Here is a 13,136-nt window from a genome sequence, read left to right on the forward strand (position 1 = left end):
GCTCAGATACCACAAAAGCAGCTTTGTTCCAAGGTCTGCACAAAAATGAGCCAATGTAGAAATAGAAGTGAACCTGTTGGTGAATGCCAATGCACTAAAATGTGGTTATAAACACATTGAGTCTACCTGTTATTCATTATGGGTTTAAATAATTTAAAATGCATTTTACAGATGGAACTGGTGGGGAAAAAATTTTCTGCCCAACACAATTTGAAAAGCTCTATCACGGTGGAGAGCGGATTAACATGAGCCAGACAGTTCTGGTCTCTATTACTTAGCATTTTGACATTGAGAAGATCAATGTCAAACACTTAACCATCTGAGCTTGTTTCTTTCTTTCCAAAAGAGCACAAATGATCCCACATCAGGGTTTTAGGGTTGCTGTACACATTAAATGAGATATGCATAAAACATCTGGCACATAGCAGGCCCTCAATAAATGGGAGTTTCCTTCCTCTCCTCTTTGCCCTGTTACCACTAAAAGCCTTCTTCTCTAACCTGCTCACTAAACCCAAACATGCCCTGCATATTTTCACTCTCCTGCTTGCTTTCCTTGCATTTCTACCCATTCTTTGGGGATGCCACTCAGGTGGTAGACCTCTTGAAAGCAGGGATCAGGTGGAGTCACCTGTGTCTTCAGGTCCTAACTCAGTGCCTAGTCCCAGGACGAAACGTCCAGACACTTCACAGAGAAGCGAGAGGAGTGCTTCCCAAGTAAGGAGAAGAAGCAAACTTAAAGGCCGAGATGGTAGTATTCATTTGGCAACACTTTCATTGGCGCTGTGAACTTATTTACACATATGGTTATTTAACTTTTCCCTTGTCTAGGCCACCTCCTCCACTGGACTGTAAACTCTCTGAGGGCATGGCCCATGTTTGGTATGTTTATGACTCTTAAACCTCCTGATAAAGTGTCTCACAATGCTAGGTACTCAAAAGAATTTGCTGATTGGAGAAAAGACTTGAGTAAACAGCTTAGATTTTCAAATATTTTATAAAAAATATTTTTTCTGATGTCAATTATTTCTTCTATATATGGGTAAATTTTAGCGTATCTGGGATATTTTAAGGAAACTTGAAGTACTGTTGTTTCAGATTCCTTTCAGCTTATGATCTAACAGTTGGTATGTAATCTTTTGTTAGTCACCTATGTAGGCTCCGAGAAACTCTCAGATATTTTTTCCTAGAAGAGTTAAGACTTGAATTGAATGTCTTGATTTTAATCCAGTGCATTAAGGGAAAAAAAAAAAAAAAATTGGAAAGGTCTTAGCCTAGTAAAGTGAGTGTCCCTAGACCACTAACTACTGTGATCCTACTCCAGTTTAGACCTTAGGCACTGGCCTGATTAACCCACTGGCCATAGGTTTCCCCCTCATCTGGATCTTCAAGATTCTCATGTTCAAAAGAGGCCTCTTCCTCCTCTTCTTCCCGTATTACCTTCATCAACTCAAGGAAGCTGGGCGGTGGTCCTTGATCCTTCAGCTCCCTAAGCCTACACCAAAGTATTTCACTAAGGCTTGCCCCAGCCATGACTTGTTCCAAACGTACCTGATCTGCAATATTTCTAGGAATGGCACGCTTCTCAACAGCTTTCCGAAGTAGGGTTTCTAACCGTAACACATAGGCAGAGACTTTCTCACCCTCCTCCTGATAGGTCTTCAGATACCTAACCTGTGAGGTTCTGCGGCTCTCCAGGCTTCCAAACACTTGTTTAAATGCCTCCAAACACTCTTCCACGCTTATGGACTGGTTGTCTGCCTGCACTATATGCATGAGGTCCAGGGCGGGGCCACGCAAGCTTTCCATCAGCCACCTTTTCTTTTCTGCCTCTGCTACTGGCCACTCTTTGACTATCTCAGTGGCCTGTTCCAACCAGATTTCAAAGGGCTCTTCCTCTGGGGCTGGAACAGCACTGCCTGAGAATATTCTCAGTTTTCGGTATCTCATGGGTAGCAGAGGCTGAGGTGCATGTGCTATTGCCTGTCCCACCAAACTGGCCAGTAACTCTGGTGATATGGAGGGGACAGTAGCTGTTGACACTCCCTCATGCCCAAGGGCTCGGAACATACCCGCTAATGTCTGCTCCTCTTTTTCTAAAAAGAGGTTCAGTCTTTCAAGAAACTCAGTGTCCTGGTTAGGAGTCTTAAATATCACTTTCCAGATACCGCCCCTTCCCTGCACCTCACTGGGGATCACTGAGGTATCAACATCCTCCATAAGCTCTAATAAGACAGCATTGGCATTATCCTGCTTCCTGAATATTTTGCCAAGCAGTCTGTACCTGCCCAGGGACTTCAAATTCTCCTGAAGAACCTCCTGAATCTCAGCCTCATCACAGTCCACTGGTATCCCCATAACCATCAGTGATTTCTGAGTATCCACACTCATTATCCCGCACCAGTCTTCTAGCAGTGCCAGTGCCATTGCTCCAAATATCTACTTGCTCTTATTCTTAAGGGTACCAATTAAGTCTGTGGGGTAGATATGCACCACCTTAGATTTAAAAAAAATCCTGGATGACCTAGGGAATGGATCCCAGGTCAGATCACTCTAAGAGTGGTCTCAAATCTTCTGGACTGATAACCCTTACTTGCCCAGTGGCCAAGAATTCAGCACTCCTATATTGTCTCTAGAACTGACCCAAGATGGGTAGGCTGTGTCTCACTTATAACACAGCCACTACCTGTGGCTCTGCAGTCCTCTTGCTGCTGTTTCTCTCAGCGATGCTGGCAGCCACGAGTTGGTCCTGACCCTTCTTTGATCACGGAGGCACCTGGAACAGCTGCTTTCACCACTGTCTCTGGTCTCTGATGCTTCACCTCTCTCCAGTCAGTGGTGAACACTTTCCACTCTGGCATCCAGAACTCTTGAAAAGAAGTCTCACAGTAGGGTGGCGTGGACTCCTAGTGAAACAATTTTCAGTTTTACCACGTGGCCCTTTTCTTCCCAGGAAGCATACATATTCTAGTTTGGAAACGAAGTTGGGGTAGACCAGGGGTTTTGTCTTACATTGTACCTGCATCTAGCCAACTCTGCCAGACCTCTTTGTTTATTATGACTTTTTTCTCTCTTGGGGACCCTCTGCAATCCAGCTTTCCCACTGTATGCTCATCACACATGTCAATCAATATCTAAACCCCAGTTGTGGACAGGGTTCAAGATCTTTCCCACATAAAGGATGAAATCCAGAGATGTGTCTAGATACCTGTTTATATGTTCCAGAATGTTCCGTGAGAGTCAAGAGTTTATTCAGCTTCTAGCACAGGAAGGTGTCACCCAACTCCACACGATCAGCCAAATCAAGATGTCCTGCTACACATAAATAATAATAATGTCTTTTTATGGCTCATAATATCCAGTGATAAAGACTGTTACTGTGCTTATTAAAAATATGACAATCCTTCACAATTTAGTTAGATCTACTAAATAGCTATTGAATTGCTTCCCTTCTTTGATTAAAAAATACCCAATCAGGAGTTGTTCAAACATTTAAAAATAATTTAATATATAGATAGCAATTAGGAAAAAAAATCTCAGGGCCAAATAAGTTGAACTTGGAATTACGGATTAATTTTTTCTTGTTATGTCTGGTTAGGCTTTGGCGTTTCTTTTGTTATGAATGGTTAGGTTACTAGCATAACACTTTTTCTCCTATCATTTGAATTTAAAGGGGTCATTTGAGGAAAAAAGAAGCATATCTACTGAGCCTGTCCTGAAGAGCCTGTGGAGACTGGGAATGTAAAATTGGGAAGAGTGCCTAATGCCTCCCAGTCAGTGCTGGGAGAGTACGTCAGGGTGCTACAATCATTTTCCCCTTGGCATGAAAATCTCCATCAATCTGAGTAAGCTCCATATGCTATGATGCCAACCTGTAGCTAGAACAGCAGCTGCTCCTGTTGCAGGCACATCTCCAGACTCCTTCTGGGAGGTGCTGAAAGCACCGTAAGTGCCAGAGGGCCAGGAAGACAAAATGCTATTTTACTTCTATCCCCAGCAGCCCCAAGGACCTGAGTCCCTACCTGCAATGTGACTTTCAAATAAAAAAAAGCAAGTGAAACAACCTTGGTACCCAATAGGGCCATGGATGGAAGTACTTAGATATGCAAAAAATGTAAAAACCTTGTATTTTCTCACATAAACAGAACCAGTAGAATGAACTGGAAAAGGAACCAGACTTTCAGATGGAAGACCCTGAGTGGAACTGTTCAATCAGTTAACTAGATACGTGACCCTGGGCAAGGTCCCTCAATCCCTTTAAATAGCAGTTTCCTAACCTGGAAACTCATTCATAGTGACCCTATAGGACTGAGTAGAACTGCCCCATAGAGTTTCCAAGGAGCACCTGGTGGATTCCAACTGCCGACCTTTTGGTTAACAGCCATATGAGTCTCAATCGACTCAACGGCAACAGGTTAGGTTTTTTTTTAACCTGGAAAATAGTGACAACAAACCTGTTCTACTCATCTAATATGGTTGCTGTGAGTAGGAAACGATGTAATTTATGTGAAAGCACTTCATTCAAATGAAGTGTATCTGGTGCTAAACCCGTAATGCCTGCCTCTGGGTCTCACTTGCTCCACAAGTATATTCTTCTCTTTCGTTCTCCCCTTCTCATTCAAAGATTCCCTCCCACCTATGATGGGCTCATCTTTACACTGTGACTAGTTGTCCTCCAAATTTAACCCCATTCATCAAACCACCCCTGACAATGTGGGTGAGAAATCCACATTTAATCTTTCCAGGGGCAAGGGTTGACAATGGGACTGAATCCTTGGCCCACACTGCCTGGCGCGGCCATCTTGTGGGAAATTGCCTCTCTTAGCCCAAACCCAGCCTAGTTACTGAGCAAGCCCAGATCTCCCTTCTGCGCCTCCAAAGGGAGGGTATCATTTCCGCACGCTGCACTTGATCAGAGTCAGGGATTAATACATGGTTAAGGAGAGGGCATGAAGAGTAAGCAACGACCGCGTTACTGACACAAATAAAAATGCCACCTGGATGCCTACCAACCTGGTAGTCATGGTTGGAATACTCGCATATAAACACCACACCTCCACACACTCTTGCCCCTCGTTCCCACATAATTCTCTCACAGTGCGCACCCTGCCCCCCAGTCCCCAACGGATGCGTGCGCACTAACGCCACGGGCACGTGGCGTTTGGCCGGGCTCTGGCGCAGTGCGCAACAGGGGCGGGGGAAACTAGGCGGCGTGCCCGGTGTGCGGGGAAACGCTGGAGATTTAGGGAGTGGGCTTTATTCTGCGTGCTTTCCCCTTTATTCTGAGGTGAAAGATACCAAATCAAGACCCTCTCCTTGGCCCTTCTTGGCGCAGTGGCGCAGAAAATATTACATGGCGCCCTCAGGCAATACACCCTCTCCGCCTTTACAAGTGGCTGCGCTGGAATCTGCAGACTGTACTCCTTGCTAAAAACTCCTACAGACCACAGACCTAAGTCTCTCTATACCCCCTCACTTGCTAGCTCCCTCTGCATTTCTTCCTGCCATGTTGTGCGCCCCTCGCCCTCAAACCTGCGGATGCACCAAGCAAGAATTTTCTCGTTTCAGTCCTTGCTCCCTGAAGCCCACCAAGGCCCACGGGTAGACTGAGGCTTTGGTTTCCCGCGCCTCGGATGGCGCCCTGCTCTCCTCACAGCCTGCGCCATTCCTTCCCCATCCCATGACAACCCCCACCCCCCGGTTGTCCTGACGTCTGCCAGCTAGTCTCCTTTTCCCCATTCATCAGCTCACACCCTGGCTAGGAGGAGGGATCCCAGCCGCGGTACCCCCTCAGCCCCCGGCCCACCTCCGCAATGCGGTGAGAGGGAGAGGCGCCTGGGGTGGGGAAGAGGGGCACGGGGTACCAGGGTCTGCATCCTCGGGTCCTCGCCTCCGCGCACCCAGCCCTCCACTTACCCTGGCACCCAAGAGCGGTCAGCAGACCCTCCGCTCCGCATCCATTAGCGGGTGGTCTGGCCGCTTCACTTCCGGAGCGTGGGGCTCTAGGCGGCGCAGCCCTCCCCTCCCCTCCTCGGCGCCCCGCCCCGCGCCGCGCCCGCGCCTCCCCTCCTAGCGCCGCTGCCGGGTACTGGCTGCCTCTGGGCTCCCGCTGCCGCAGCGACCGCCCTTCCCGGCCGAACTTCGCAGCTCACCCGAGCTTGCGCGGAGGCTGGGGGCGTGGGCAGGCAGGGGGAGAAAGCAGGGCCAGGGGGAGGGATTGGGAGGGGTAAGTAGCCCGCCCCAAAGCCCTCCTTCCTTTCTGTACACCTTGCGGTAGGCAGAAAGGGGCAGCCGCAGCAGCAGCCAGGGGATCTTTGCACAGATAGAGGGAGACTTAGGGACTGGCAGACAGACGTACGGACGGACGAAGAGGACCCTTCCCCAAGCCCTCGCGCCATGGCGGAGAGGAAGCAATCTGGGAAGCAGGCAGAGGACGAAGAGGTCCCTGCCTTTTTTAAAAACCTGGGCTCAGGCAGCCCCAAGCCCCGGCAGAAATTCTGTGGCATGTTCTGCCCGGTGGAAGGGTCCTCGGAGAACAAGACCATTGATTTCGACTCGCTGTCGGTGGGCCGGGGCTCAGGGCAGGTGGTGGCTCAGCAGCGGGACGTCGCCCACTTGGGCCCGGACCCGCAGCCGCCGTACTCCCGGCAGGGCCGGCGTGCCGGCGGGGAGCCATCTGTTGAATCGAGCCGGAAGGTGGAGATCCGGCGGGCCTCGGGCAAGGAAGCCCTGCAGAACATCAACGACCAGGTTGGTATGGGAGGGAGGTGGAGATGAAGGACTGGGCGCGTGGGAGTTGCCCTCTCCCTCCCAGCTCAGTGGAGACCCGAGAATCCAAGGGTGCCCTCTTTCCTGCTTCTCCTTTAATGTTGCCTCTCTGCGTCTACACACATACCCCACCCTGCCCGCCCCTTCTCCGTCCAGGGTGCGGAGAGGCTGGTCGGTGGGCGGCTGTACGCCCACAAAGGCTGCCCGCACCTCCCTGGATCTGGGAGGTGGGGGTTGGGTGGGTAAAGGACCGGCCGATTCCCGGCTTGGGGTTTCGTGGAGGGGGGTGGGTCGCGGTTTCATTCTTCTTAAATCCTCCCGGGCGGCTTCCGATTGCAGCTGTGGCTGGGTGCCCCACCCTTTTTTGATGCAGCTCGGAGCGTGCGGAGGAGGGGTTCGCGTGAAGGCCCGTGAGTTCCCCCGGGGTCGGGAGGGGTCGAGGCTCCGACCACCGCTCCCAGCCCGGCCCTGCGCACTCTCTGTCTGCACCTTCTCGGGCATCTTTCGCCCTCTGGTCCCGAGATCGGAGGGCAGCACCATGGTCAGCGCCTCCCCGGCCCGCCTAGGAGAATCTCACCACCCTTAACTCCTGGTTGCTATGTGAGAAGAGCGAGGGAGAATGTGGAGTCACCCGAGGAAACCGAGACGCTTCTTAATAGCCCATGTGGAGAACAAAGTTCCACTAAGTACCTCAGCAAGGGCTTCCCAGAGCTCTCCCTCTACCGCTATTTGGGTGGTGCTTTGGGGATGAGGACTAAGTGGATTATGTTCAAAGGGTGAAAAAGAAAAGGAGGAGGAAAAAAAGAAACCCTCACATTTTGAATAGAATGCCGAAGAAGATTAGATTTTTTTTCCTGTTAATGGCGAAAACAAAGAAGTCCAATTTGGTAAACCTTGATTTTAGAAAATGTTGGTCATTATCTGACAAATATGAACGGTGCACATTATAAGTACAGTAGCTTTTTCACACCAAGTTTTTTCTTTAACTGGGCGACCTTCATTTTTGCCCCACAGCCTCAATTTCTCAACCTATACTCTGCAGGGCAAAATGTTTTCTCACTTGTTTGCTGTTTCTCTTCTGCACCCATTGGGTTTAGCTTTTTGTGAAGATGAGAAATCGATGAATGATTATTGAATACCTATTGTGTGCTTTGCCTTGTGGGGCAGGAAGGTTAGGAATAAAAACTTCAAGGCAGTTTCTTCTCCTCAAGGGGCTTCCAGAGTGGTTGGGAGTGGCCTGTTCATGTTATTGTGGGGTTCAACAAGCATTTATTTGACACTCAGGTTGTGTGCTTACAGATTAGAGAACAATTAAGAGTTGGTGATAATGGCCCTAGAATGATGCTACTGTTTCCTGATATGGCATTGAGTTTTGCAGCTTTTGACTTTTATAGGAAAAATTCTAAGGAAGGTAAAGCATTTGCAATCATTTAAAGTGGGACAACTAATCACTTAATTTATACTTCCCCCCTGTAGCTCTGTTCTCTGATTTATTCATATAGGAAAGTATCTCATACACATATTTTATTATGAGCCAACCAGAAGAACCCAAATCCAGAAAATTCTCTTTGTTGCAAGTGACCAGACAATTGAAGCAAAAGTTTCTAACTGTGTAACCTATACTAAAAGCTGAATGTGAAATACTTTCCTATATGAATGCATTGAGTGAGAGCCAAGCTCATATTGCATCATTGTTGTGTGAGTGGCCTCATGTACAGCAAGTTGTCCTGGTAGTTCTAATATCCTAGAGGGAGCAGAAGTACCTTGTGGAGAATAAGGAAGAGATTGTTTATAAAATGGCTTATGAGGGGTGTTAAGAGTGGCTACCCTATAATAATGGTAGTAAATTAAAGCTCAAGTTTAAAAGGCAAAGTTGCACTGAGTTAAATAACACATCTCTTTCTCCTGATGTTTGATCACCAGCGCTACTTGTTTGAATACTGGCTGAAATGAATAGAAATTGTAAATTGTGTACCTAGGGTGCATGGAGGGGGAGATATGAAGAGATAACATCCAACCAAAACCAGAGCAATTTTAGCTTCAACAAACCTCAAACCGAATCCCTGCTCCAGTTGCCTGAATACTTGTGGTAGGGGAAATTCTGTCTTGGCCTTTCTGCAGCCCTCCCAGAATTTTCATCTTCAATCTAGCTTTATAACATAAAGACTGCTCCTATGGGATTATTTTCATTCAGGTCAAGAGCATTTACCTGGATTGGTGCTTACAGTGTTTCAATATTTCATGTCTATGCAAGAGGGAAAAGGCATTTGGTGTGCATGTATGTATAGGTGTATAACTTTGGTGATTTCAAGGAGCCCTGGTGGCACAGTGGTTAAGCACTCAGCTGCTAACTGAAAGGCCAGCCGTTGAAACCCAGTAGCCCCTCCATGGGAGAAAAGACCTGGCAATCTGCTCCTGTAAAGATTTCAGCTTAGGAAACCCTATGGGGCAGTTCTACTCTGTCCTATAGGGTCACTAGAGTTGGAACCAGCTCGACAGCACACAACAACAATATAGTGATTTCCGAAAGCACAGCTGGGTCCACTATTTTGACTGAATTGACTAGTCATTACTTAGTTTTCAACTAATAAGTGGGGTGACTGCTAGCATTTTAGTGCATTTCTATGGGAAGGCCTGGCACAGAGAGAAGTAGGGGAGAAATAGAGTGAGTGAATCCCGGGGTGCCTGATTAATGCTCTTTGTTGCTAAGGTATGGTCAGAAGAGGCTTTGCCCACGAGTTCTACTAGGGATCCTGCTGTTCATTTAGCAAGGCTTTGAAAAGGGACGGAACAAGCTTCATTAGCCCAGGTACTTGGCTCATGGACAGTGAGGAGAGGTGGAATCTGCATTTGCTGGAAGTCAATGAAACATGGTGCAGGGTGTGAGCAGGTCAGCACCAGCAAAGTCTTAGTAGACTGGGGTGGTAAGTTTTGGTGAAGGGAAAGAGTCAGAGTAGTGACTATGAATGAAGAGGAAAGCTTATAATCCTATTACTCTCTTTCCCTATGGTTCCTTGGGCAAGTCCTCCTTGGTCTGCAGTGAGGTTAAATTGACTCCCATCTGTGAAGTACCTTGAGCTTCTTGGAATAGAGAGCAAAAGGCCTAATTCTGGCCTAATTCTTCCTTGCCGGTGCCTGTGGGTCTCTCAACTTCCTTCCTTCCCCTAGGAATTCCCTTCATTCCATCCCAGACATGGTTTAGTGAGAACCAGTTGTTCAGTCAGGGATATTGTATCATCAGCATCCCTTCCAGACCCTGCCCCCAGCAGCAAACATCCTCAGTAGCAATGAAGTGATTCCTCTTTTTCTCCAGGGCAGGTGTCAGTATGTGAACTATATAAGAGTGGTACTGAACTTGGCAAAATTGCCAAGTCTGTAAAATGTTTTCTGCTATTCTCTCCCATTCTGTGTCCCCATCCCTTCTACCCATGTTAATCCTCTCCCAGCCCTTGGTGGCAGTGCCTCTGCTACCCTCTTATGTATAACACCATACCCACCTTCCATCCTCAAGGTGAAGCCCCTTCTAGATCTCTCTTCCTCTGAAGGACAACAGGATCTGAAATCACTCTCTTCCCTTTTGATTTCCCTTCTTCTATTCAAAATTCCTTCCTGTGGTAACCTTAGCTATAGAGAAGTCCGAATGATTAAAGTCATCCACACCTTATGTGAAGGATTGATAGCACAAATTACCCTCAGAGATACTTGTTTGATAAAACACTAGCCTGTTAAACAAAATGAATGTCTAGTTAGTGGGATGTGTGGTAGAGATTTGGCTAGGAGCCTTGAACAAGGGCAATAATTTGATATGTTAGAGGTCACATTAGTCAAAAGGGGAGGTATAAATATGAACATCTGTGAGTTCAGGATTCCAGAAACCTAAGACCCACCTGGGTTCAAAGGGAAGAGAGCACGGGGAAGGGAAGACAGCATGTCGGGGGGGGAAGGAGCTGCTGATAATCCATAATTATTGATTGCTCTTGATTTCCCAGCTGATTACTGAATTAATAATATAATTAGTTAAATTCTAACAAATCATTGATGATTTAAAAAGTTGTTGCTTAATTAATAGTTCTGTAATTAATTTGTTGTTGGTGGAAGTAAGAAGGGTTACATCTGAGATGAGAGATAGACTTCCCCACCTAGGCTCTGAGTAGAAGAAAATTCCCACTAGCTAAACAGCCTCTACCATCTTTCCCCTGGTAGCCCAAGAATGGTGAGGAGAATTGTTGTCATTGACAACATCTAGTCATGATATGTTGAACGTTGTATGGTGCACATACTCATGGCTCTGTGCCATGGAAGTCAAAAATAGGGCAGACAGTTTTCCCAGCCCTGGTAAGGACAGGCCAGGGGTTCTTAAGGGCCTTTTAGTGCAAGTGCCCCTCTCTACCTCCTTGAGAAAGAAGGGAAAGTCAGAATTGATCATGGATTTGCATATACACTACCATCGAATGTCAGATCTCAAAACAGACCTAATGATTGTTTAATCATCTCATTCTGGAGGTGAAGAAAATGAGGTCCAGAAAAACAGTGCTTCATCCCATGGCACTGAGGTGACAGTCCCAGCACTAGAACTGAAGTCTCTTGCTGTCCAGTCCCACTGCAGCCCTATACCAGCAAAACCTTATTAGTTATGTAGCTTTGTATAACTTTAGAATGTGTTTTTACATTCTAGATTCTACATTTTAGAATGTGTGCAATATATTATTTTAAAACCTTGCCCCAACACTGAGATAGGCATTATTTCCTTTCTATAAATAAGGAAACTGAGACTTAGTGATATTTAAGGACTTTTTCCAAGGTCTTGCTATTTAGTAAATGTCAGAACTAGCATTTGGACCAAGATTTCCTGACTTAGTCCCATATTTCTTCCAACATTCCATGCTGTGACTCAGATCCACTGCCGGAGATATTCAGTGAACTCTTAAGATAAAATTTAGTTTTGTAGGCAAAGTATTTTGTATCCCACTCAAACTTCAGAGATCTTATGGGTAGGCCCTATGCTAAATGTTTTATATGCACTATTTTTTTTAATCCAAAAGCAACTCTATTAGCGGGTACTACTGGTATCCTTACTTCATAGAAGAAAAACTTGAAGGTAAAAGAGGCAAGTAACTTGCTAATTAATAGCCAGAGCAGCTAGGATTTGAACTCCGGGCTATGTGATTAGAGAGCTTCTTAATCACGGTGATGTACTGAATTGCTTTCTATACTAATTATTTTCCTTCATTTTATCTCCAAAAAACTGACTACTGCAAAAAAGTTCAGAGGGCCTACTTTTTGTTTTGTTTTGTAATGTACTCTCTGAAGCCATTTATAAAAAGGACTGTCAGTTTGTCTTTATGAATGTGCCCTAAACTGCTGATATTCTGTCCATCATTTTTAAAACCCAAGAAATGTCTTCAAATATCACTGGGACAGGGGCCAACTCTGACAGTATGAATGCCATGCTTTTCTAGGATTAGTGCAGGGTGATGACAATGTGAATTTTCCATTTGGTATAAATCATGAACTACAAGCAAATAGGGAGTTGTCAATAAAAGTATTGGCAGGTGGGGCTGATGGACGCTTGCGTTTACTCAGTTGCAGCCCATGGCAAAGCCTGGAAGCTTGCAGTCCTGGCTGTGCCGTTCACTAGCTGGGTTACCTGCAAAGTCACCTACCTCAGGCAGTCATCAGTGGACTACAGGCTGAACTAGGAATCTCTAAGCCTCATTCTACCCATTTCCACTAAAGGCTCTGAAAGAAAGCTATCCTGTCCTTCGTTGTCCTTTTTCTTTTTTATAGGAAAAATTCACATAAACAGAAAATTCACCATTTTAACAATTTTAAAGTATACGATTCAGTGACTTTTAATGTTGTACAACCATCACCACTATCTAATTCTAGAACATTTCATTATCCCCCAAAAAACCCTGTACCCACTAGCAGTTACTCTCCATTCTCCCAACCCGCCCCGCAAAACAAAAAAACGAAAAAAAAACAAACCTTTTGCCATTGAGGTTGATTCCTACTCACAGAGACCCTATACGACAAAGTAGAACGCCCCATAGGGTTTCTAAGGTTGTAATCTTTTTTTTTTTCTTTGTACTTTAGATGAAGGTTTACAGAACAAACTAGCTTCTCATTAAATGACTAGTACACATATTGTTTTATGACATTGGTTGCCAACCCCATGACATGTCAACACTCTCCTCTTCTCGACCTTGGGTTCCCTATTACCAGCTTTCCTGTCCCCTCCTGTCTTCTCATCCTTGCCCCTGGGTGATGTGCCCATTTAGTCTTGTTTTGTTTTATGGGCCTGTCTAATCTTTGGCTGAAGGGTGAAGCTCAGGAGTGACTTCATTACTGAGCTGAAAGGGTGTCCTAGA

General features: G+C 46.2%; 1 protein-coding gene across 1 annotated transcript in view; it reads left to right on the forward strand.

Annotated features, from left to right (window-relative positions):
• The first annotated feature begins 6,393 nt into the window (after positions 1-6,393).
• The window catches only part of DPYSL2 (dihydropyrimidinase like 2), a 136,736-nt gene continuing 129,993 nt past the window's right edge, over positions 6,394-13,136 (forward strand). The window contains exon 1 of the mRNA XM_004382170.2: positions 6,394-6,747. Coding sequence (XP_004382227.1) covers positions 6,394-6,747 — 354 coding nt within the window. The remainder of the gene's footprint in view (positions 6,748-13,136) is intronic.

This window comes from Trichechus manatus, unplaced genomic scaffold (assembly GCF_000243295.1).
Source record: "Trichechus manatus latirostris isolate Lorelei unplaced genomic scaffold, TriManLat1.0 scaffold00091, whole genome shotgun sequence".
Lineage (NCBI taxonomy): Eukaryota > Metazoa > Chordata > Mammalia > Sirenia > Trichechidae > Trichechus > Trichechus manatus.